Consider the following 25,679-nt stretch of genomic DNA (forward strand, 5'->3'; position numbering starts at 1 on the left):
GCCAGCCTGGATCTCAACGGTGCTCTGTCCCCAGAGAGCTTTGAAAACAGCACAGACAGCTGTGTGTCCTTGTGTCCTGAGTGTCGCTAGCACAGCCCCTAAGGGGAGAGGTGCATTGGACCCTCCTGGGAAATGCCTTTCAGCCCCAGGGGGTGGCTGTTATTGGAAAGTGACGTGAATGAACGGGCCCCGTCACACATTTTGGGGGCTCCCTGAAATCTATCCCCTCTGTCCTGCTCCAGAATTCTCAGTTGTAACAGATGATTTCTGAGGAACCAGGCCAGAGCTGCTCCCTCCTCCTCCCAACTCCCAGCAAAGTCTGGAGGGATCGCATTCCCCCTCCACAGATCCCCCCCCACCCCGAAAGGTAGCCTTCATCGCCTTGGAAGCCCAGCCAGATGTCCACCCTGGAGGAGTATTTGCATTCTGGAGATAATCAGATCTGGGGAGTCAGGGACCCCCCCTCCCATCCGATGCTGTTTCTCAGCACCTGGGACGGTATGTGGCACAAAGAAATATTGGTTAAATGAATAAATGAATGAACGAATGCGAGGAAAGGGGTTTTTAGGCATCACCTTTCATCGAAAGTCCTCCCCGCCGCTTTTACCTTGGAGAGTTTTAAACAAACATATGGGAAGGAAAACGTTATAATAAATCTCATTAAGCCCATCACCAACTTCAGTAAGTATTCACCGAGATTTACCTGGTTTTATTTTTTCCTTTTATTATGGAAATGCGCAAACATACCTAAAAACAGGAGACTAATAAACCCCATGGGACTGTCCCCCAGCTTCAACGATTACCCCTGATGGCCACGAGCCTCACCCCAGCCCCACCACACTGAACGCACTGGACACAGCTTTAAAGCCCCCTGCATTTGGGAAGTAACCAGATCAATGCATTTCTGGGCTGTTTAGAGAGAAACAAACCTAACATCTTATAATTACATCCAACTTCCTTTCTGGAACGAGATCCAGAAAATGGCTTTTTTTTTTTTTTTTTCCCGTCTTCTCCCTTTGATCTGAGAAGCAGCCCACAGATGTCAGGCTGTGTGCATGTAAGTGCGGACATGGAAACACATACAAAAGTACCCCCTGCACACAGCAGGTCATTATCTGTGTTTATCTTATCAGGATACTCCTAAACCAGGCTCCACTTAGAACAAGGCGTCCCCAGTTCAGTTTATAAATCCAGTGTCCCAGGCGGAAAACAGTTTGAAAGGCAGCATTGTTGCTGGACAAGGCTGTGCCTGTGATACAGAGTCTGTATGGTAACAGCCTGTCCCGCTAATAAATTGCCAGCCCCGGGGTTGTGGCCAGGGACCTTGGCAGAACGTCCTGCCCTGTGTCTTCTCCTTCCCAGGCCCATCATCCCGATGGCCATAGCGATCCAATCAGACAGAAGAGCATTTACAGAGCTCCTGGGATCCTGGGGTGGTGGATTCTGCTCTCCGGGGCTTGGTCCCCACCATGTGACACGTCCCCGGCTGTGACTCCGGGCTTTTTGGAGGGATCGAATCCAGGGGTCTGCCCTGTGGTGTATGTAGTGAGCTCCTCGTTTTGGATCCTTGGCTCTTTGGTTTCTGTGACTCGGTTTGGTGGCAGTAGGCATGGATGGTGATTGTGGGAGGTAGTGAATCTTTCTCGCCTCCCTCCCTCGACCCAGCCTTACCCTGGGCCCTTATGGGGGTACATTGAGGGACACCTTCATCCAGGGGCGGTCAGGGAAGTTTTGCAGTCAAAGTACATATACAAAAGTACTTTGTAAAACCATGAAAGGCCATGTGAAAGTGGATGTCATTGTTAGGGGAAAAAACGGACAAGAATTCCGTGGGCAAAGTGTCATGGGACACACACGGGGCGCAGACGGTCATCGCCAGCCTTGGGCTGGGGTCCTAAGTTCCATGTACAAAACACAGATGCTGAAGATCTCACAAGGCTACTGCAGAAATAAGCCAGTGCTGTATGGGAAGCATCTAGAAGAGTACAGAACGCAGCAGGGCTTGGGGAAGATAGGTAATGGTAAAGTAACAAGATTATTACAATATTTATGTGCAATATAATTTACAGTGTGATTGTCAAAGGCAAGTTCAAAGGGGTGCCTGGATGGCTCAGTCAGGGTAGCATCTGCCTTTGGATCAGGTCCTGGGATCGAGCCCCACATCGGGCTCCCTGCTCAGCCCGGAGCCTTCTGCTCCCTCTCCTCCCTGCTCCTGCTCTCTCTCACTGTCTCTGTCTCTCTCTCTCTCTCTCTCTCCAGCAAATACATAAAATCTTTTAAAATATAAAAATAAAAACAAATTTATGGAAGTGCTAAAAAAAAAAAAAAAAGCGAGTAGGCCTCTATGGGTAAATTGGAAAATTCTTCATGGGGAATGGCAGTAAATTAGAAGAAATTTTCCATGGAAATCGCAGAGTTAGAGGCAATGAGGTTGCACTAAAGAGTATGGGTTCTTTTTGAATGCCGGACAGTGGGCCACCCCTGAAGGCTCTTGAGCGAGACAAGCGTGGTGACGAATGTCCGAGAAGCCCAGAGGGAAAAAGGGCAGACTTTGGAGTCTGATCGTGGTGAACCCACGCGGGTGTCTTCAAGCTCCCGGCCTTGGGTCTTCGATTTGTAGAGTGGGAATGAGTAGCAGCCACCTTCCATCCTGCAGCTCTCCCTTTGAAATAGTGGCTATTCTTTTCTGTGCTTTTAGAAAGATCCTCTGTCAGTGCGGTGGACAGTGGGGGTGGTTCAAAGGATGGAGCCATGTGAGACAGAGGCGAAGGTCGGGATCAAGGAGGAGACCCGGGGAGGACCCAGGTACAGGCCTACGCTCTCCGGCTCCTTCCCATCCCAGAGACCTCCACGGAAATGCCAGCCCCTAATAAAGGCCCTGCCTTCCTCTCCAGCCCCCGCTTCTACCCCAGTTCACTCTTGATCCCACCAGCCACCCTGTTTCCTTCTGAGCCCTTCACAGCCTATAATTATATATACTTTCCTCTCGCTTTAATTATTATCTGTCTCACCTCGCAGACTCTCTGCCCCGCACCAGGGTCTGTTTTGCCACACCTGGCGTCCAGGTGTGACAGATGCTCCCTCCCACCCCTCACTGCCCCGGACTAGTCTCCTCAGGCCACCGTAACAAATTACCGCAAACCAGGGGGCTTAGCGCAGCAGAGATGGGTCCCCTCCCCACGCCGGAGGCCAGAAGTCTGCAGTTGGGGTGTGGGCAGAGCCGCCCGCCCTCCGAAGGCTCCGGGAGACAACCCTCCCTTGCCTCTTCCAGCCTCCAGTGGCTCCAGGCAACTCTTGGGTTGGGAGGCGGCAGTCCTGTCTCTGTCCCCGTCCTCACGTGGCCCTGTCCTCTGCCCTGTGTCCTTCCTCTGTCTGTCTCTTCTTTGGACACTTGTCATTGGATATAAGGCCTTCTCAGATAATTCCAGCTGATGTCCCCTCCAGATCCTTAATTTAAATACATCCACAAAGACCCTTTTTCCAAATAAGGTCAAATTTATAGGACAGGAATTCAGTGGGAAAAATCAAGCCCGGCATGAGGCAGAGCACATGGGACTGGCCGACTCCACTTGGGTTGGTGCTCAGGGGAGGTCTGCGGGGGGTGGGGAAGCATTGAGGCAGAGACCTGAATCGGGTAAGGAACACAGGCATCTGGTAGCCAGAGGGGTGCGAATGACCAGAAGTGGAGTTCCCATTTCTGCCCTTCTTGGCATTCCTGGCCTCTGACCTCTGTGTAGGCCACTCCCGTGATTTCCAAAGAGAACCAAAGGATTCAGTACAAGACCCAGGAAAGGGGCAGATCTCTCTTGAGGGAAGAGAGAACAAACAAGAGGTCCAGGAAAGTTCTGCTCCCCCGTTCAGGGAAGCCAGCCCTTGGCTTGGAAAGAGGGAGCGGGAGAGAAGGACTTGCTCTGGGAGGAGGAAGAGGCAGAGTGTGTATCTGGGGAGTCCCCACCGCCTCCAGGCCACAAAGTGAGGCCGGCAGACTGTGCAGGGCAGCCCAGGGACAAGCGGCTGGCTGGCCCCAGCCCCGGACTTTCTGTAGGTGGCCTAGGGCTTGACAAAGAGAAACAGGATTTCGGAATGTAGTGGACAGACCCCGACACGACCCCACACACTCCTCCTCTGTCCAAGCCTTGTTGACCTCTTCCTGCCACCTGTCCTCAGCCAGCCATAGGTCCTCGGGAAAGGACAAAATGGAAAAGATAGAGCCAGGCGGCAGGGGAGGGACAGCAGACACCCTCCTCCCCCCCCCCCCAGCACACCGCCTGCAACCCGGCCGCAGAGGGGTGGGTCTGGGGGTGCTCCCAGAACAGGGGGACCCGAGTTGCAGCTGGGTCAGGGTCTGTCACCCCTCAGAACTGGCTCTTTCTTGAGGAACCTCCAAGCCAGGTCAGCTCCCCAACCAGGGGCTCCCTGGTGGCGAGGGCCGTGGAGGGGAGCACCCTGGAAGCACCCCAGGGGTGGCAGAGTGGCGAGCAGCTGAGGTCCCAGGGACTGTGGTAACTGGGGGACATCGAGGGGACAGTTCCTCTGAAGCCCATGGAAGAGGAACCCATACAGGAAGCTGCAAAGGACACCAGAGCTCAGGGAAGTGTCCCGAAGGAGCCCATTCCAGCTTCTCCGACAGTGGTTTCCGTGAGCAAGAAAACGGTGCCATCTCACAATAAAGTCCTATCTTCAGGCTAACGTGATTCTGTGAGGTCGGCCACACAGCACCTAGAGACCCCGGTGTTGGTCTTAGGGGCCGGCACATCTCAGCAGGCAAGTGGCTGCAGACTGGGGACCCCAACACCGCCTTCTCTCTCTCTCTCCCTCTCTCTCTCCTTCCCCTCCTTCCCTCCAAACTCCCTGAGCATGGCCCAGACTGAGACTGTCCCCTCACACGGCAGAGCAGCAAGGAGGGCCCAGCAAGCTGACCATCTTTTCCTCTAAGGAGCCAGAGAGCAAACATTTTAGGCTTTGTGGCAATTACGCAGTTCTGCCCTTTTAACCCCCAAGCAGCCATAAATAGTAGAGATGGATGGGTGTGGCTGGGTGCCAGTTCGACTCTGGTTACAAAAACAGGACAGGTTAGGTTTGGCCTGGGGCCAGAGTTTGGCGATCCCTGATGTGGACAGTGGGGAGCTATGGAGTGTTTGGGAGCAGAGGAGTAGTCTGCTTGGGGAAGACGGCTTTGGCAGCCGTGGGTGGCAGAGCTGGACCCGGGGCTGGGAAGCCTGGAGTTCCCTTGGCTCAGGGTCTCCACCTGAGCTCTGGGCTCCTGAGGATACAGCAGTTTTCCTAAGATAACCAGGAATCTTTCACACTTCTGGAAATCAAGATGCTCGCTACTCGGGGACCACCCAGGGAGCGGATGGTTTACTGATCTCATTTTTAAATAAAATATTTTAATAACATTTATGAGTTCTCTGTAGGCCAGGACCGTCCCAGCATCTGGGCCGCGTCTGGTTCAAGAGTGCTTTGGGGGCAGCTCTGCCCATCTTGGAGCCCTTGTGTTTGGATTAAAGACGGGAGGAAGGGAGGGAGGAAAGGAAGGAAGTCCCCTGGGCCACAGGCGTGCTGGATGGTCTGTCCACAGCCTGCGCAGATCGGGAGAAGGGCAGGGCCCGTGGGGAGCCAAGTGTTCACACACCCTCCTGGGGCTAAGGGCAGCCGGGGAGCAGGGTGGGCCCCGTGAGGGGCGGTCGAGGTACCTGCTGAATTGGGAGGCTCGCCTTAGACTGAGGTTGGGGCAGGGGACAATTTGCTTTGGATTCTGGTCATTCCTTGTGTTGTTCCATTTCCATCTGGGGATTCTCCCTATTATAAAATCAATCCAGATGTTTGGTTTATATGAAGATATTTGGCATCTGATAAAGCCCGCGGGATGCTGATGGAATTTAATATTCTTTTAGTGCTGGGTGGACCCAAATCGTGTTACCGCCACCTGCTCCTGGCAGACAGCTCCCGCCTGAGGAAGCAGACCCTGCAGAGGCCCAAGCCCAGTGCAGGCCCGAGAGCCAGCGAGGCCGCAGGACGCTGATAGGAAACGCAATACCGTTCTCTCTGCTTCCCTCCTCCCTGCAGCCCCCCTCAGAGACACTGAGTACGTGTGTCGGTCCCTGCTCTCCTCTCTCTCCTTACCCCAGCCCACCTCATGGCCCGAGGATTTGAGCAGTTCTACGAAAATGCACTCAGTATGGAGGTGGAGACATGAAGTCGAGGCAGGCGGGAGACAGGCCACAGTCGGCCTGGGCAGGCCAGAGCTCCCGGGGGCTCGCTGGGAGAAGCCTGTTCCTGTGCCCTGATTTCCTCAGGGCTAGGAATCACACCCCCTTTGAAGCCCAACCAATCCCATTTTGACAGCGTGCTAGCTGGGAGGGAAGTACCTGGTCCAGAAAGCCGTAGGTGCTCGAGGGACCCCCGTGAGTGAAGGTCCACGAACGGAAGACACCCGCACGTGGACATGAGTCACGGGTGAGTCAGGGGATGTCACTGGCTTTATTTGCATTTAGTTTCCACTTGGGAGGAATTCTCAAAAATGCCACCGGTTCACTCTCGTGACATTCGTGGCATTCATCCTCAGCGGCAGCAGTAGCGAACAGCGTTTGACCCACAGCCCCCAGCAGCTAAACGTCCTGAGGGACAAGGAGAAAAAAAAATCAGCTCTTGAATCTCTGGCTAATATGTAATTTTGGTGTTAACCCTTGTATCTAAGCCCGTTGCTGGGATGCCCCATCACCCGTTTCCGAAGGGTTGGACTAGTTAGCCTCCTTAAAAACAGGGCAGTCTCAGAAGGGCTAGACCCAAGGCCAGGTAGACACGTGTCCAGACACACAGGACATGGTGCCGTACGTCTTACACAGAGAGAAGCAGATATAGGGAAGGGAGTGACTCGCCCAAGGTCACTGCTGGCAGGTGGGTGAGCCAGGACCTGAGCTGAAGGGGTGGCTCTGTCTCTCCCCACCCCGTGCGGGGCCCTCAGTGAGGACTGCACCACCTGGGGAACTTGGTCAGTAGGCTTCCTCCCCAGGGAGCTGGCATCCATATTTTGAAAAAGCTCCCAAGTGCTCCCCCATCCCTAGGCCACCCTTCCGCTTAACACCTCCGTTTAGAGGATCGCCCCTTTGAGACGAGGCTCCAGGAGGTCTCGGGATGTGCAGGGACGAGATCTCACATAAACCGGAGTGACCCCTTGCATACCTGCCCCTTCCCGGGGAGGGCACGCTCCCTTGCGTGTCTGGAATGTCTGGTCTGGTTTATCTGCTCCAGAGGTTTCCATGGGACAGCTGCTCCCCAGGGCTGTGCTTTGTCAGCCTTCCCGCCCCCTCTGGCGTGCCTGAAACCATCCCTTGCCCTGTGGGACATGATGGGACTATTAGAGACCACGGTGAGGTCTGTGAGCTGCCCCTGCCCAAAGGATCTCCTCCCGTTGCTGGCTAAAGCCCTGTTCCAGTTGGGGGGCCGCTGGGAGACCTCCGAGGGCAGCTACTGTATCTCACACTCACACACACACACACACACACACACTCAGAAAGCAGCCTTCTGAGGGGTATTGGTCTCAGGGGGAGGGCAGCCCAGCCGCGGATCTGCTCACACCCGGCCTGGGTTGAGGTGCTTGTCCAGCATGAGGTCATGGCTGCGGGTTTTCCAGTTAGAAAAGTTGTATTGTTTGCCCAGAAAAATATTAACCTCTTTCCTTTCCTGCAGTAATGCTTGGCCACCAGACTGCCCTCTCCGCGCCTGGCACGGCTTCCGTGGCCAACAATGGCGACGCATTGTACTTCCCCTGGGCCCTGCACTCAGGCATCTTAGGGCCTATTCTTGTTCTGCGGGCGTCTGCGAAGCACAGCTTCCTCATTCAGAGGGCGGAAACAGGCCCCAACAGGCCTGGGAGAGATCTGCAGCGTCAATGCACACTTGTCTTTGCTGAAGTTCACAGTTAATCAGCCCAGAGCCTTTGACAGCCAGCTCAAGTGGCCTCGGGAGCCGCTGGGCTCTTCCCAATGTGGGGCCGGCGCGGGCCGTCATTCAGAGGAGTCATGCGATCCTTGTACACCAGCGGGCCCTCTGATGCCCCCGGTTGTAAGCGGGACGCTCCCAGTGGCTGGCCACGGCTCCCCAGAGGATGGCCTTGGGCATGTCACTGAGCATCTTAGAGCCTCAGTTTCTGCTTGTGTCCAGTTGGAGTAACGCACTGGGAAGATCTGGAGGCTCAGGAGGAGAACACGCAGAGCACTGAGCTCGGTCTGGGCTCAGGAGCAGGTGGCTTCTGTTACTGTTTTGTCATCTCCGTCATTGCTGGTGTCGAGGATCTTCTCCTTTCCGTGCCTCACCCTTACGGGGCCGTGACTCTCTGCTTAGCCTCTGCTGTTTCAGCCAGGGTTTGCAGACCGCGTCCCACCGCCACCCAAAGTCTCCATGGTAGAAGCGGGAGCTGGGCTTCTCTCAAGGACTCATCTGGAGAAAAGGATTTCCCCAGCCTCATGAATTTGGAAAGTAGCTATTCTAGAAACTTTTAGACAGTTTGTTTACTCCTTCAGCCGGGCTTACTTGCCTGACTATAAGGCAGTGGTACGGATGCTTGTCCAGGCAGCTCCGCACTGCTCTAATGGCAGGCAGCAGAGGGATGGACCCGCTTACTTGTGGCAGTCCCGTTACGCCCCTGCCTGCAGGACACTCTCATTTAAACCCCCTTTACTGCAACTTGAACCCATTCAGTAGAGAAATCTGCTGGCCGTCAGTCTGCTTTCAGAATCCCCTTAGAAACTTGAAGGCTAGTATCTCAGGTGGGCACTCTGGGTAGTTACATTTTGGACCACTGTGGGCATTCACAGCAGCTGCTGGAGAAGAGGTAGACAGAGGCCTGGCCCCGGGTGTCAACCACCTGTCTAGACTGAAGCCCCCGGGTACCTGGGCAGAGAGGGAGCTCCGTCTGCCAGGCCGATCAGGGCATTGTTTGGAGGAACGGGTCCTCCAAGACGTGGACAGGAGGGTCACCGGCTGGAGAGGCTGTGGGTGCCTTTATCAGCGAGAACCGGCCGACAGTAACACATCCCGTGGGGTCGCAGAGCCAGGGGGAGCGTGGTGACGGTGGGATCCAGGATCAGTGCTCTTTGAAAATGCGGGCAGACCACAGCCAGCCTTAGGAAGTGTTGTTGCCACCCAGCAGGATTCTAGACACTGGACTCTGTCTCCTCCGGCTCCCGGAGGAGGGGCAGGTGACAGCAGGCGAGGTGAGGCACCAGCCCCTGATCGCTGTGGCAGACCGAGAGCGTGCCGGCGACAGTGCAAGGTCGTGGGGGTCACTCAAGCTTAGGAGAGAGGCAGATACCCTCTTTGCAGAGCTGCGAAGAAGGGGTGTCGAGTCTCCCATTAGTGGACTGGAAACTCCCAAGTGTGTCTTGTGGTAAACGGTGGTGGCCCTGGGGACGAGAATCCATCCTACAGGTGGGGAGCAAGGAGAGATTGGATGCAGAAGGGGCGCCTGGCGCTCAGTCTGTTAAGCGTCTGCTTTCGACTCAGGTCGTGATCTCGAGGTCCTGGGGTCGAGCCCAGCATCAGGCTCCCTGCTCAGCTGAGAGTCTGCTTCTCCCTCTCCACCTGCCCCTCCTCCTGCTCATGCTCTCACGCTCTCTCGCAAATAAATAAATAAAATCCTTAAAAAAAAAAAAAAAAAAAGATTTGGTGCAGAAAACTGAAATCTGGCTGTTTCAACATCCGAAAGTTGCCCGGGCTCCTGAATCGTTCCTTGGCCCTCGCTGCCCAACTAGCATCTGTAGGTGCCTTACGGGGAGGCCAGCCGAACAGCCCGAGAGGCCTAGTTCAACCCCATTGTGAAAACTAACCTTCGCCATGTTCCTGACATTAACGCTCTTGGGGCTCATTGCATTTGGAGTAAAGTTCAAGTTCACTCCCCCCCCCACCCCACCCCCATTCCTCAGTAGACATCAGCCACTCGGGACCTTTCAGATTTCTTGAACACGAAGATCGTGCTCACCCACAGGCCTTTGCTCTGCCCTCTGCGGGGAGCACTCATCCTCCGAAACACTTTCTCTCAACTGCTGCTCCTCCCGTTCATTCTTCGGCTCTTGGTTTCAATTTCACTCCTTCCCCGAGTCCAACTGTGGCCACCCCGTCTCAGCGAGATCCTCCCGGAAATGCCCCATCAGCTCCCACGGCCGTGTCCTTCCCAGCCCTGACCGCAGCTCCCCTGCATGGAAGTGTTTGCTTGCTGGCTTTTTTCCCGTCTCTTCCTGTCCTCATGAAAGCGTGGAACCGGGCACCTAGGAAGTGCTCGGTAAGTCTTTGTGGGCAGCAGCGTTTGATGGAAGCCCTTTTCCTACTTGGCATGGCTCTGTCCATTGCCTGGTCCATCCTGTATCAGTTTAGTTGGAATCAAAGGCCAAAACGTGGTTCATGAGCTGAATGAGTCATCACCCGCCCCCCAGGTGGCCTGGGACCAAGTCTATGCACCGCAGACATGCTAGCAAGTTCCAGCTGCTGGGGACCCAGGCGGCAGGAGGCCAGGTTTCCAGTAGCATTGTAGAGTCCTGAGGAAAGTCCTCTGAGTTGTCCTTGACCCTTGTTGTCAAGACTGGCCATGCAGGCCTGCTCCCAACCCAGGGAGGTGGCTCTGTTAGCATCCCTGGTCAGAAAGAAAGGTCTTCTGTCCTGCCTCATTAGCTCCTTGCGTTTGCTGCTTGCTTTTATGATGAGTTACTTTGCTCGTGAATTGTCTGCCTGTCCCACGAGCCTGGGCACAGCCTCCAGACCACAAGCCGGACACTCGCATCGTTGACTTCGCCAGGATGTGGTGCACAGATGTTCCACTGACCCCTGGTGTGGTGAGTCCAGATGCTTCCCAGGCAAGGAAGCGAGTCAAGGAACCCAGTCTCTGACTCACGAGCTGTCCAGGGAGCCTGGCAAATCCACTTTTGGACACAGCCTGCAGATCATCTCGAGCTGTGAGCGGGCCCCGGGAAATGACCCTTGGGGGCCAGAGCTGGAGCAGAAAATCGTTCTTGGGAGTCAATGCAAATATTTGCTTCCGAAAGTTTGATTGTGAAATCTTCTAAGCTCTTGGATGGCTTTTCCCAGGCTGAGCCCCAAGCTGCCAGATCTCCGAGAGGAATCTTGGGGCCCAGGCTCCCCTGGGAAGATGCAAATGATGGAGTTGCAGATACTCTGGGAACAGCCTCTGGTGGCAAATCTGTTGGCTGCCCTTTGGTTTCGTGGCTCTGTGTTTACCTCCGTGGGATTCTCCCCAGACCACCCCTTTGCCTCTAAGGAGGAGCTTTTATAGGCCAGGGGTGCGGTGCAAAATCCCTGCTGTCCTCCCCACCCTCCAGATCAGCCATGAAGAAATGGAGTGTCAAAACCAAAGCGATCGTGGGTATCCTGCTTTCTCCATGGGTGCGTCTGTCTTATGTGTTCATTGGCACATCATTCCTTCCTGCCAGCTGGGCCCTGTGGAGAACTAGCCACCCAGGGGGGCCTTTGCCCATAGCTGCTTATGGTGAATTCGAATGTAGAGAGCACCCAGAAGATTTTGCAGGAAGTACAGCCTTCTCGAGACTCTACCGGTGACCTGGCCTCATGGCCCACTTCCTGTCTGAGGGTCTGGTGCCCGCCCTTTCCTGTGCTGCTCCCGGGACAGAACAGGAATGGAAGTAACTCCTTGTGAAGACCATGGGCAAGAGCCCCTTTCACAGATGCGGGGCCTCTGCAGAAGGGCTGGGAGTTCCGGGGGTGGACGGTTTTCATTTTGTTTCGTTTTGCTGACATTTTGTTTCTGTCTTAAAGACAGGGATGCTATAGGTCTTAGATTATGCAGCTTTGAACTTCTACCCTATGCTTGAGATTGACTCAGAAGTCAGGCAGTTATATGAACAAGGGGACCGTTAAAGACAGCTGAGGCTTGGTTTGAGTAAATAGCTTCCTTTAGGGTGGAAATCACCTCCCATTTGGAGGCAAAGCACTGGGGTGTACAGCCCAGTGCAGGGAACAGTCTGGAAGGCGAGGCTCCCTCCGACATAACGGGGCTCTGCTCTCCGCCAAAAGAGACTATGAAAAGCTCTTGGAGGCCAGTGAGTTGTCCAGGTGGGAAGAAGTTCAAATCAGCTTGACGTGCCTGTCTTGCCCATAACGGGCTCTGCTCTTGGCTCACCTGTGATTTCAGGGGAAAATGTCAACAGGGAAAATGGCTCTTTCTCACTTGTGACGAGATGTCCACAGCAGGGACAAAAGGGACGAGTGGGATGGGACCCGCCGCTTCTCTCCTTCCTCCCGCGCCCCCCAACTGGTCTCTTGTCCACTCTGGCCACTCCTGCCTCCCCGTGACCCTCCCCCCATGCCAGCCACAGTGAACGCTTAAAAACATGATTCTAATAACGTGGCTCCAACCTGAATGGTCTCCCGCGCTCCAAGACAAGCACCAGATCCTTCCCACTGGCTCAGCCAGCCGCTCCGCTCCCCTCACGGGCCCCCGATAACTGAAACGGGTCTGCGAACAAAAACCCATACACGCACATTCGTAGCAACTCTTGTGCGCATCCACGGATGAGTGGATAAACAAAATGGGGTCTGTCCCTACACAGGAATGTTCTTTGGCCACAAAAAAGAACAAAGTACTGAGGGGCACCTGGATGGCTCAGTCGGTTAAGCATCCGACTCTGGGTTTCAGCTAAGGTGTGGTCTCACGGTGGTGAGCTCGAGCCCCAAATCAGGCTCCGCGCTCTGCATGGAGTCTGCTTGGGGTTCTCTCTCTCCCTCTCCATCTGCCCCTCCCCGCCAACACTCATGTGCTTGCTGTTGCCCTCTGTCTCAAATAAATAAATAAATCTTTGCCAAAATGCGAAGTCCTGATACAGGATACAGTGGGGATGAACCTTGAAAACGTGCTCAGGGAAGGAAGCGAGTCACAGAAGGTCACACAGCCTATGATCCTGTTTCTGTGCTCCTGCAATAGCAGATTAGTGCTAGCCCGGCTGGGGAGACAGGAAGGGGAAGCGACGGCCGATGCGTATGGGGTCTCCTTTCGGGGTGATGAGAAAGTTCTGGAACTCGGTAGTGGAGGTGGTTGCATGATACTGTGAATGTACTAAATGCTGTTGAACTATCCACTTAGAAGTGGTTGGAACAGTGAATAGCGAGCCATGTGAATTTTAGCACAATTAAAAGAGAATCCTTACCAGGCCCTCCGAGCCCTCCTGACATCAGGCCGTTGTCCCCTTGCTCACGCTGCTGGAGTCCCGACAAACATGGGGCTTCATCTCCCTGCGTGGCCAGCCTCCCCCAGAGAACTCTCCAGAGCCCCAGCGTCTGGCCTGCTTGTCCCTCTTCAGTTCCAATAGCTCCTGCCCTTCCCTGCAGGATAGATGCTCTGGGGGGGTTTGCCCTTTTGAGTCATCAAGCCAACTTGGCCGAGAGAGAGAGACACTAGGAAATCAGTGGTGACTGGGGATTGATTAATCCTTGAATTCCTTCATGATCTTGACCCCCACGGCTGAAGAATGTTCTCCTTGGAGTTTCAGATTCCTCCCGTCTCCACGTTCTGTCTCAGACGCATTTCTTTAGTGCTTTCTAGTTGCCTTCCCACCGTTCAGAGGGAAGGCCTTTTCCCATAAGGGAAAACAAACATGTTCTAAACGGTGATTCAGTTCCTGACCTCCCCCACAAGCTTGACGTAAGCCGTAAGGGACTTCGATACTTAGAAGCCATGAATGGATGAGTTAAATGGGCTTTTGTGAGCTGAGCGGGCACCCAGCCTGCCATTTACAGCAGAGCTTTATAGGGAAACCTGCTAAGAGCTCAAAAAGGGTATAAATACTGTATTCCAAAAATGCCATTTATATGCAGACTCGCTCTCTCTGTCAATGGGATGTGAGTGGATGGATGTGGTTGTCCCTGCTCCGAGATGCATGGAGGGAGAAGGGGCTGGAATGAGCTTGGAATTCAGGCTCGGAGAGGAGGGCGGTGGGCCTTGCATGGGATGTGAGTGGATGGATGTGGTTGTCCCTGCTCCGAGATGCATGGAGGGAGAAGGGGCTGGAATGAGCTTGGAATTCAGGCTCGGAGAGGAGGGCGGTGGGCCTTGCTGGGCTTGTAAAGGGTGATGTTGTCTCTGAGTTGGCCTTGGCAGTGGGGAAGGGCCCTCCGTGCATCTCCCTCCTCACGCACCGTGGGGCAGCCTCCTACACCAGCTGCGTCCTAGCCCACCTCCAAGGAGCATGGCTTCTCAGTCACTGAATGGAGACCTTCTAGATGCATCTTCCCATTATCACAGATCCCCGCTGACGCTGTGCAGACTATCTTCAGAGCCTGCTGTGCTCGGGTGTAGATGGGCTTTCTCTCCTCCACTCTTCCGACGCCCCGAAGCAGATACTTCTGTGTCACGGGGGCAGTTTGTGTGTTGTGGGATGGCTAGCAGCGTCCCTGGCCTCATCACGGTAGACATTGGGAGCCCAGCCCCAGCTGTAACAGCCACGACGTCTCCAGACATGGCCGGGTGTCCCCAGGGAGGCTGAGTTGGCCCCAGTTGAAAATCCCCGGCCTGAGGAAATACGAGGGGACTGTCCTTTTCTGGATGCCTGCAGTCTTTCCTGGAGCCCAGAACTCATGCCCATCTGCTGGGAGAACCCCCTCAGCAGGGCCGAGACCTGACAGGGACCCCTTAATTTCTTCCAGCTATTACGTATGAACTAGTGAGTTTTATATTGTTTTAAAACAGAAGCTATGAGAACTTTGTGTCTGTTTATATGTATATAAATGTCTGTAGAGAAAGACTGTTTTTTAACCTCCGGATGGTATAGTCAAAATTAATTTGTAAAAGAGCTCTTTCATTGGCTCAAAGAAAATGAAGAGCTTATAAAAATTAAATGTTCATAAAATTCTCAATTAAATAGAAACTAAATCCAAAAAAAGAAAAGTTCCATCTGGACTCTGGCTTGGGCTGGGACATCCCGCTACTGCCTACGTGCTGTGAGTGCCTGAGACAGGCTGGGCATGCATCTTCTTGGAAGGCTCTAGAACATTTCTGTTTCCCCAGCACTCTGCCGAGACAACTTCACTGGGGCTTCTGACGAGCCCATCTCCCCCCTGAGCCTTTCCTGAGCCCGGCCTCCCCATACAGCTGCTGCCCATCGGAGGGGTGGATTCATGGAATTCTCTTTGCCCAGGGTCGCCATGCAGTTTGGGGCAGACTGTTCTTCCTCCTACGATGCAAGGCCCGTTCGTTCTGATCCTGCTGTGTAGATCTATGTCTCTGTGTCGGTGAGTCTCAAAGTGTGGCTCCTGGCAGCTCAGTGTCACCTGTTCAAAGTGTGTGTGCTCAGGCCCCGCTCCTGTCTACCGGCTGCTCTGTGGGCCCAGCAGTCTATGCTTTAACAGACCCTCTAGGTGATTCTCTTGGACCCTCAAGTTTGAGAACCTCTCTTGTCCGTGAATTTAGCCTTCATTTGCCTGGATGGTAAACACATGCCATTTTAAAGATTGTCTTGTCACCTCTAGTCTTAAATATGTTCAGTTTGGCTTATAAACAGGCAGTGGGGGGGACACTCCCCCTCCCTCTTCTCCTCTTCCCTAAAGTTGCCAGCATTAGCTATCTCCTGACCAAGGGGAGCATCGGTAGGATGCTGTCCTTTCTCCCGGTATCTTCTCTGTGATGTGATGGGCCCACCCGGTGTCAGACATTGTCTCGAATGCACCTCCGTCGCTTGTCCCTGTGTTCCCATGGTGACCTCCAGCCTTGGGTTTCATGTACTGAGCCTCTTCCAGCCCTCCCAGCCCTTAGCCCCACTTTCCAGTCCACTGAGGTCGGGAGCCCCGGCTGCCTCCCACTTGCAACCCTAGGGTGCGATGGCTGCTGTGTGCAGCTCTCCTTCGGCCCAGCCGTCTGACATCAGCCACAGTCCCTGCTGCTGCTGCTTACCCTGGAGGCCCACCCCAGTTGGGTGATTCACTGTAAGGACCCACAGGACTCAGCATTCAGTTGTACTCACGGATCAGATGTATTATAGGGAAAAAATACAAAGTCAGATCAGCAAAGGAAGGACGTATGTGGGGCAAAGTCTGGAGGAAGCCAGGCACAAGTTTCCAAAAGTCCTTTCCTTTGCTAGCTCACCGCATGTGCTTAATTCCTCCAGGGATGAATTTGTGACAACACATGCAAGTTCTTGTCTACCCAGGGCACTCGTTAGAGACTCCGTGCCCAGAGATTTTATTGGGGGCTTGTCACATTGGCACCTTCTGACTACTGCATACTGAAATTCCAGACTCCCAGAAGCGAAGCAGGTGTTCAGCATAAACAGTATGATTTGCACAAACAGTTTGGGCACAGAGAGACACCCTCATCAGGTTCCCAGAAGCCAGCAAAGAGCCAACCTCTGCAAACAGAGGTTTCTAAAAAGGGCAGTCTCAGGCCTGCTGTGTTAACTCTTTCTGTGCCCACGGCTATCCGTCCTCACGGTGGTGGAAGCAGCAACTGGCACGCACTGAGCACTTACTACTCCCTTCCAGGCACCAATCGCAGCTCTTTCAACATCCTGATTTCATCTCCCTCCCAGATGCCACATCGGAGTACTGTGACCATCCGGGCCACAGACTTTATTTGCACTGGGAACCCCTTCCCCCTTGAAGAAAAGATTATCGGGAATTTCCCTCTGGGATTTTTGACTTTAGCAGGTGGCAGGGATGTGGGGGTGGGGGGGCTCGCAGGACCATCCACCCAGACACCAAATCTGAGTGTCTAGATTTCCATCACATCCACGCCAACTCAGTATTTCTGATTTGCTTTCAACATGTTTGCTTCTGGAGTTACTATCGGCATTGGGCAAATAAGACAGGTGTTTTTTTTCCCTTATGAAGGTATTACAATTTTATTTAAAAAGACATTTGAAGAATAAAATGTGGGTTGATTTAAAGTAAGTAATCGGGGTATGTACTGTGAAGGTCGATGGGGAGTGATCAGGTCTGGGAGGCCCACCTTGAAGACGTTGGCTGGACGGGATTCCAGGAGACAGGGGACATCTGGCTGGGGGAGTGGCTCACCAGAATGCTGTCAGTTTGTCGGGCTTCCTAGGGATGAGCCCAGCCTGTTGGCATTGAAGGCCTTCCCAGAGCGACTTGTCATGTGGAAGCCGTAAAGGCAGAAGGGGAGGCTGGGCGATCGAGCGTGTTTGCGGCAGCTATCGGAGGGTACACAGTAGCTGTTGACGACTGACTCATTTTGTGTGTATGTGGAGAGGGAGGGGCTGTGTGTGAATGTGTGTGTGTATAATAAGACTATTGTTCTCTCAATAGATAAACATACATGCGCGCGCACACACGTACTTTTCTTTCCCCCTGAACCATCTGACATTTCAGGGCCCCTCACCTCTGTATTTCAGCTGCATCTTTTAAGAATAAGAACATTCTGCTAAACAAAAAATAGAGGGAAAGACATGAACAGTGTTCACAAAAGAGGTATAAAAATGGCCATCCAGCATGTAGGAAAAATGTTGAAACTCACTTCTAATTAGAAAAATGCTCATTAAAATAGCACCAAGAAAAAATAATCACACCAAGATATCATTTCTTACCTATCAGGTGGGCATAATTTTAAAATATGACACCATAGTCTGTGGTGAGGCTGTGGAAAAACCAGCACGCTCGTATACTGCTGGTGGGAATGCAAATTGATGAAGCCCTTCTGGAAAGAAACTTGTCGACATCTGGCAAAACTACATTTGCCTTTCCCTTTTGATCTGGGCAGCCCTTAGCAATCTACTGTGCTGATACACTTCTACCCCTGTGAAATCAAGGATATGCACAAGTTTCCTTATTCATTGCAACGTTGTTTGTAATTGCAAGGGATTGGAAGTAACCTAAATAGGGTTGAATAAACGGGTACGGCCACACAGTGGAGTAGTATACAGCTGCAACAAAGAATGGGGGGAAGAGCTCTGTGAGTTGATTTGCCGGGATTACCAGAACATACTGTTAAGTGAAAAAAGCAACGGGAGAAAGAGCATCTGTAGTATGCTAACATTTGTGTAAAAAAATGGGGGGTAATAAAATAGAGATGTATCTACTCATTTGTACAAAGATAAACCAGAAACTAAGAAAACGGATTACTCAGTAGTGGGAAGAGAGGGGGAGGGACGGGGATCCTTCCTTCTTTTTCACATTGATGTAAAATGTCATTCACCTGGTTTTGATCGTTGTGCCTGTGGTTATGTCTTTTGTTAACATTAGGGAATCTGAATCATGGGGATGCAGGAAAGCTGTACTTTTCCTGTAAGTATCAAATTATTTCAGAATAAAAAGTAACAAAAAAATACGGAGTACCTGGCACATAGTAAGGACTCTTTAAATATTTGATGAATGATTAAATGTGTATATTAAGTTATTTGAGAAGTCTCAGAGCAAAGCAACTTACTTAACTTTGAGGGAAAAAAGAAAGAGTGAAGATGTTCTCTCCCATAACCACAATATGATTATCTCACCCAAGAAATTCAACACTGACCTAATGAAATTGTCTGGTACACTGACCCTATCCAATTTTCATAATCACTCCTGAATGTGCTTTAGAGATGTGTCTGCTGATGTCTTATCTGTTGGTTTTGGCATTGTTTTTGGTTGTCACGTCTCCGTAATCTCCTTTAATGGAAAGCAGTTTTCCTGCCTCTCTGTCTTGGACGACACTGGTGCTCTTGAAGAGGCCAGTGGACTGGCTGTTTTTGATAGGACACAGCGGGGAAGGCATTCTTCTCCATAATCCCCTATTTGCATGGGATGATCCTTAAGTCTGGGCTCTAACTGGGTGGGATCTCACTCCGCCTGTGTCCCTGAGTGCCTCCTGGGGTAGGACCAAGCAGGTGTTGGTATGACCTGTTGTGCTTTCTTGGCCGTGTGATGGACACTGTTGGTCCTTTCTCCTCCTTTTGTGCCCCCATCAGAGCCTGTGGTTATGCCCTCCCCTCTCTCGAGACTTGGAGGGCTTAGTTACCCTTCAGAGGGAGTGCAGAGGAAGGCTAGGGATTCCAGGGACCTCAGGAAATGGCCCCTGGGGAACGGGGGGGGGGGGGGACCCGGCATCCGTTCCAGCCCGCTGAGATCTACATATAATAGCCAAGGAATTCTTTATAGTTACTGACTAAGAAAAGGATCCCGGAGATGTGTTAGAACCCAGCCACTCATTTGAAAATACTGGGAACCTCTTTTGATTTTACACATAATTAAGGAACATGAATATTTTAAACCAACAGGCTCTTTTATAATGTTTATGTTAGGCCTCCCCATCCCTAACCCCTACCGTTGAAAATGGGTACCAGACGGCTTCCTGGTGTGAAACACTGCCCATAATCACGGGTTAGCCCTCATAAACCAAGATTCCAGGAAGATCCAGCCTCACTGTGCAAGCTTTCTGCAGGAGTGCGGGGCGGGGTGGGGGCAGCACAGGGAGGTGAGCCTCATGAGCTCTCAAATTAGCAGATGTGAGCTGGGATTTCAGCTCCTTGGGGGCTCATGAACTTGGGAGAGACACTTCATCCTCTCTCTAAGCCTCAGTTTCTACATCTTTGAAATGGGTTACTGGCATTCCTTGTGTAGGGTAATCGCCAGAGTAAAATCAGAGGACTCTTCAGGAGCATTTCTCTCTGGATCTGGTGCAACGCAGGGGCTTTTTACGTAAGCTGTCTGGTGCCCTCGCTTCAGTCGCTGGTGGCCAGGCACCTCTGTGAGCAGCACCAGCTGATTCCAGAAGCAGCGGCTCTGATGAGGGTGGCTGCTGCGCCCACCATCTTGGTGTGGTCCGTCGCGTGCACCTGGCAGCAGGTACGGCACTCCCCACCGATGGTTGTCTGCTGCCCACCTCGTTGGCACTGGCTTCCCGGGACATGCGTCTTGCACTCACCCTTATCCACACTGAGAAGCCGAGAAGACCTAGCGGTTTCCCAGCAGCAAAGCTCAGCGGCCCCAGCTAGCCACGACAGGGAAGGCAAAGATCTCCTTCTTGTTGGCTCTCTTGCCAGCGCCCCGCCTGGTTTTCTTCCCGTCAGCGTGTGCTCAGAGGCAGCGGGCCGTGGGCTGTGGGCTCTCGGTCTGTCGTCAAGCTTGAGAGCGGAAGGCGCTGGTCTCACGGACGTAGGATGCTGAGCGTTGGGGAAGTGGCCCGGTTTGAAGCTAAGGGTCCAGGGCTGGGCCTCAGGACCGTAACTCCCTGAGTCCTGCTCCCACTCTCCACCTGCACCCTGAGGAGACCTTTAAAGATCGACAGTGAGGGCAGACCAGACCCCCTAACTCCCAGGTCTTCAGCAACCCTCACCTGCTCCTTGCAAGCATCCCTGACTGTTTGCACCAGGCTGACTCAGTGCACACGCTTTGAATTGCAGCTCAAGCCTTCCCGTGCTTCAAGCTGTCTCGGCCACCAAGCCGCTGACATCACTGGCGGTGAACTTAGAAGTGCGTAGAAGCGCACGTTCCCCTACCCGCGTCTCCCCCGCCCCCTGCACTGTTTATCTTTGCTGGTGAGGAGAGAGAGCAGGAGGTTCAGAGCCCCTGAACCTCATTTCATTTGCAAAGGACTATCATTCCTCTTTGTTCTGGGGGCCCGGGCGGGTCGTCCCGCAGCACACACACTGACAGGCGGCTTTCTCTGCCCAGCTGCGGTCAGAACTGCGTGCAAATCGCCCTTGATGTCTCACCAGAGCTCAAAGCTCCCTGTTCAGTTTGTTCAGCCGCTCCCCCTGCGGGAGGAGGAGGAGCAGGTGGCATTCGGCTTTGAACTCGGTCCACATGCCCCAAGGATAAGCGAAGGCATCCTTTGGTCTTAACAAGGGAGTGGGGGCTGGAGGCGTCCCCTGCTCTGAGTTTTGCATTGGTCGGGAGCCAGGCAGAGGGAGCAGCGCGGCAGACTGCAGCCGAAGGCTGGTGACAGCCGCTGCTGTCCAGCCGCAGAGAACCAGCCTCGATTCTGCCCAGATTGTTCTGTGGGTGGAAAAGAAAGGAGCCTTTCAGCCCCTCTCCTTTGGCCCGCACCGCGGCGCGGTTTTTTGCTGAGCGGCCGTTTCCGAGTTTCCTCTCAGAGTGATTGCTTTATGCCATCCAGATGTTCACAAGGCGATGGTTCTGTGTTTCGGCTTCCCAGATGTGCACGGCCAGGGAAAGGAGCTTCGGCAAACGCCGGGCGAAGCCTGTCTCTGTGCCCCTGGGAAACTGGAGAGCCCACAGAGCCGCCCTTGTGTAGAAATTACAGAGCTTAGGATCTGGAAAAGAGCTTAGGGGTCACCTGACTTCAGCCTCCTTATTTTAGAGCAGAAGACACCGCGGTCCAGGGAGCTGTGACCTGCCCACCGCTGGTTGATGACCTGGGGCTGGGAGTGGAGGAGACGGCGGCCTTGCAGGAGCTCCTGGGCCCGCACCTGTGTGCATCCCCGTTTCGTGGCTCTGTGTACCCGGCACTCTTGTAGGTGCTCAGGACAGAGCGGTGAACAGAGATTCTGAGCTTGTTCTGATGCCGGGTAGGACATGGGGGAAGAGAGCGGACCATACACAAGAAAAATGAGTACGTTGTATTAGATGGTAGGAGTCACTCTTTAAAAAGGGAGGGGGCGCCTGGGTGGCTCAGTGGGTTGAACCTCTGCCTTCGGCTCAGGTCATGATCTCAGGGTCCTGGGATTGAGCCCCGCATCGGGCTCTCTGCTCAGCGGGGAGCCTGCTTCCCCCTCTCTCTCTGCCTGCCTCTCTGCCTACTTGTGATCTCTGTCTGTCAGATAAATAAATAAAATCTTAAAAAAAAAAAAAAGAGGAGACGAAAAATCCACTAGGCTTAAAGGGGAGTGGGAGTGCTGGGCGGTTTGTAATTTTAGATACGGGGACGAGGGCAGATCTCGGTGGGAAGGGGACTCTCTTACAACGCCTGCAAATAACAAAATAGCTCAGAGTTTGGTAGCTCAAACCAGTAAGCATTATCTCACGTTCTTTGTGGGTTCGGAACTGGAGAGTGGCTTTGCTGAGGGGTCCCTGCTCTGCGTCCCTCTTGAGGTTGCAGTCAAGGGTCAGCCAGAGCTGCAGGCCGGAAGGGGCTGGAGGACCGGCTTCCAAGATGGCGGAGCACATGGCTGCTGGCGGAAGGCCTTCCGTCACGTGGGTGCCTCTGTGTGGCTGCTTAAGGGTCCTACGACACGGCAGACGGCTCCCCCCAGAGCTAGTGGTCAAGAAACATAGATGAAAGCCACGATGTCTTTTAGGACCTAGTCTTGGAAGAGTCAGATGGCCTAGTCTTAAAAGCGGTGAAGAAGTGAGCTACAGATATCCAAGGAGGAATATTCCAGTAGAAACACCCAAAGCAGGAGCAACCAAGCATGCAGAGAGAAAAGGGCAGAGAGAGAGAGAGGCTGGACAGCTGGAGTGGAGGGAGGCAGGGAAGAGGAATAGAGGAGGTCAGTGAGACGACAGAAGGCGGGGACACGTAGGTGGCGAGCCGGGGGAAGGACCTGGGCTCTGCCTCTGGGTGAGAGGGGTAGCCACAGCAGTTTGAAGCCAAGGACCAGGTGTGGAGAGAACAGATGGGAGGGGCAGTGGGAGAAGCAGGGAGACCACCCAGGACACTGCCACTATAAACCAGGCTGGAGATGGTGGCGGTCCCCACCCGGGCATAGCCGTGGACAGGGTAGGAAGTGCCTAGATCTGTACAGGCTTAGAGGATAGATCCCCAGATTCCCTGTCAGGGCGTGTGTAAGGTGTGTGAGAGAGTAGCCACGAATGACATCAGGGTTGGTGCTCTTCCTTCCCCGAAGCCGCCACTGGCCGCTTTTCTCCTCAGCTTCTGTGGTTTTATACAGAGATGGCATATGGGGAAGGCTTGGAACCTGGCTCGGGTTGCCTTATCGTGGTGACCCGTGATGTGTTCCTCAGAGTGTCACTTGCCGTCTGTGGGACCTTGGTTACTCTGTCTACAAAATAGAAAATAAACTTACAGCCCCCAAGTGAAAGAAGAATAAATGTTTATAAAAGCATTTACTTAAAGCTCTTCAGAAGCAAGTACCAGAATGCTGGAAAATTTTTTAGTGGCTTGTCATGGTATTTTTCGTGCTGGAAAACAAAGTGTTTCTGTTGCCTCCCCTCCCCTCACGTGCGGATCGTGCAGATGGAGTGACTGCAGAGTTCAGCGAACTAGAGAGACGGGAGTGCTGGGTGGCAGGGGGACGAACGGAGGTTTCCCAGGGAAGACCCAACCCTAGGGGGGTCTCTAGACCTACCGTGCGGGGAAAACCACCCACACACCAAGTTTGCAAAGTGTTCAGCGCCCATAACCCTCACGAGATCCTCCAGCTGGGTCTCGTAGGGCCTCCTAAAGTATTTGCAGAACGTCCCCAAGCAGGAACGACCAAGCGGAGCCATTGGAAGTGAAGACAGGAGCTCCTCTCGAAGAGCAGGGACCCCGGGGATGCAGGCTCCTGGGGTGCTTGGCATGTTCTGTTGCTCGAGCTGAGTGTGGGATTCGTAATGATCAGTAAGTTTCCGGAAATTCCTCAAGCAGAACCCTTAGAGTATGTGCTCTTCTCGGCATGTGCACACAGCTGCAATAAAGCGTGTTTATTAAAAGGCAATGGGAAGCGATACTCGTCACCCGCGTGTGAGCCCCACCCCCTCACCCCCTGCCACCACCGCTCAGGACCTGAAATCCTACCAGGAGAACATCTGCGTTCTTGGCTAGAATGCATTGTCTTTAAAAATCAATTAGGGTTTTGTATTTTTTTTTTTAAGGTTTACTTATTTATTAGAGATAGAGCTGGGCAAGGGGCAGAGGGAGAACCCACAAGCAGACTCTTCCCTGAGCGGGGAGCCCGATGCGGGGCTCGATCCCAGGACCCTGAGATCCTGACCTGAGCCGAAACCAAAAGTCGGATGCTCAACTGACTGAGCCATCCAGGTGCCCCTAAAAATCAATGACTTTCAAGGAGAACTCACCAATAAAGGGTTGCTCTAGGACCCACGCCTCCTATCAGTGAGCAGGTAAGAAAGCGTAGCTCACTGTTTATGCAGCTAGAAGCACACCGCGTTCGTGATTCGTCTCTAAGCCCTTTCGCTCTCGGTTTTGCTTCTGAGCTGCCGCCTGCTGTGGCACGGAGCTGCGGTTCGCCGGTTCTCGTTGCTGTACGCGATGCACGCGGTGAACAGATCACAGCTTCTTTATTCTTAAACTTCGGTCCTTGATGGGCATTTGCGTAACTTTTGCTTTGGAGCTATTGACAGAGCTGCTGCGAACCCGCTGGAGCCTTTTTATGAACTTGGGCACCTGCCCCCAGGTGCTTTCAAATCACGTGGAGGCAGCCTCTCACCTGGCCTGTAGCTAGGACTGATTCATGCGCTGGGAGACTTCCAGGTGAAGAGCCCCAGGGCGTCCCTCGGGGAGTGAGAGGTCCCGTGGATACCCAGGAGGCTTCTCTGCTCTTCTCTGTGCGGTGGTAGCCTGAGTCACCCTCCTACGCCCCCCTGCCTTGTGGCTTGACTTCCCGGGGCTCTTCCCCGCCCTCTTGGAGAAGGGCCGCCGACTTTAAGGGAAAGGATGGGTCATCTTGGCTTTCCAGCCTGTGGCAATAAAAGAAGGGGGTGGGGGAAGGTCCCTTCCGTGCTAACCCAGCTCCACGGAGCAGGCAGGGCGCAGGCGGCCCCGCGGGGAGCATCCAGCCCCTTCCCACCTGCGAGCTCGTCAGGCACCTCCAGTGGCAGCCCGAGTGGGAAGCCGGTGATGTCACCGGAGCCTGAACACTCAGGCCTTTCAGGGCAGGACGATAACAATCTAAACAGTATGTAAGGGCCCGCCGCACAAGAACACACACGCTCACGGCCCAGGGGAGGATCTGAGAGCCCGGGTGAAGTGGGGTTTGTCAGGAATATGCCGTTCTCCTTCTGTGATCGGCAGGCCAGAGAGTGTAGCCCAGAGAGCAGGCTTCGGGTGGCAGGGGTGCTCTCCTGCCCGCCCTCAGGGAGATCAGTGACTCTCCCTGCTGGAGCCTCCCTGGGGATGCCTTGTCTCCAAGCGCAGAACTAAACCCACTGCTGAACACCAACCCGAGGTTGGGGTTCCAGCAGGAACGTCCCATTGCACAACCCTGGGGGGTGCCATTCACAGAGCATACGGAGTGCGCAGCTCGTCCGGGATCGTGCAGCTCTGAGCTCCCAGAGCTGCTGCCTTGGGAATGAGGGAGCAGAGTCCCCGTCGTTCCCCAGTGTCAATTTGACCCTGAATCCCAGGAGTCTGTCCAGCCACTGCTGAGTCCCCAAGAAGACTCAGCTCCACCGAGCCTAGAAATTCTCAAGTGAGACCAATGAGATCAGATGTTGTGCCCGCTGGTCCGGATCCTTGTTTCCAGTGTTCGGGTACTTGGCGAGGAAGCCAGCTCACCTGAGCTGTTGATTACTCCCGGGCAGGGGTGCGCAAGCAGGGCCGATTTGCCACTAACTCCGCCCTCCCCCCCACGAAGAAGTTCTAGTGTCTGAGACGTTTTCGGTTATCAGGACTGGGAGGATGCTCCTGGCATCTGGTGGGTAGAGACCCATCCCACAGTGCCCGGGGCCCCTACAGCAAAGAATGGTCTGACCTAAAACGTCCGCAGTGGCAAGGCTGAGAACGCCGGCTATAGAGATGTTCCAACCCCCTGAACTCCGGAGGTCTCTGGTTAACGCCTCCTCAGTCGGGTCTTTTCTCCTTG

General features: G+C 53.7%; 1 protein-coding gene across 7 annotated transcripts in view; it reads left to right on the top strand.

Moving 5' to 3' along the window:
* The window catches only part of SLC39A11 (solute carrier family 39 member 11), a 398,153-nt gene that overhangs the window by 361,937 nt on the left and 10,537 nt on the right, over window positions 1–25,679 (top strand). The window contains exon 8 of one of the 7 annotated variants that reach the window (XM_047706311.1): window positions 14,270–14,711. The exons of the other annotated variants lie outside the window; for them this stretch is intronic. Coding sequence (XP_047562267.1) covers window positions 14,270–14,510 — 241 coding nt within the window. The 3' untranslated portion in view covers window positions 14,511–14,711. Of the gene's footprint in view, window positions 1–14,269; window positions 14,712–25,679 lie in introns of those variants that run through there. 7 annotated transcript variants of the gene reach the window in all.

This window comes from Lutra lutra, chromosome 16 (genome assembly GCF_902655055.1).
Source record: "Lutra lutra chromosome 16, mLutLut1.2, whole genome shotgun sequence".
Classification (NCBI taxonomy): domain Eukaryota; kingdom Metazoa; phylum Chordata; class Mammalia; order Carnivora; family Mustelidae; genus Lutra; species Lutra lutra.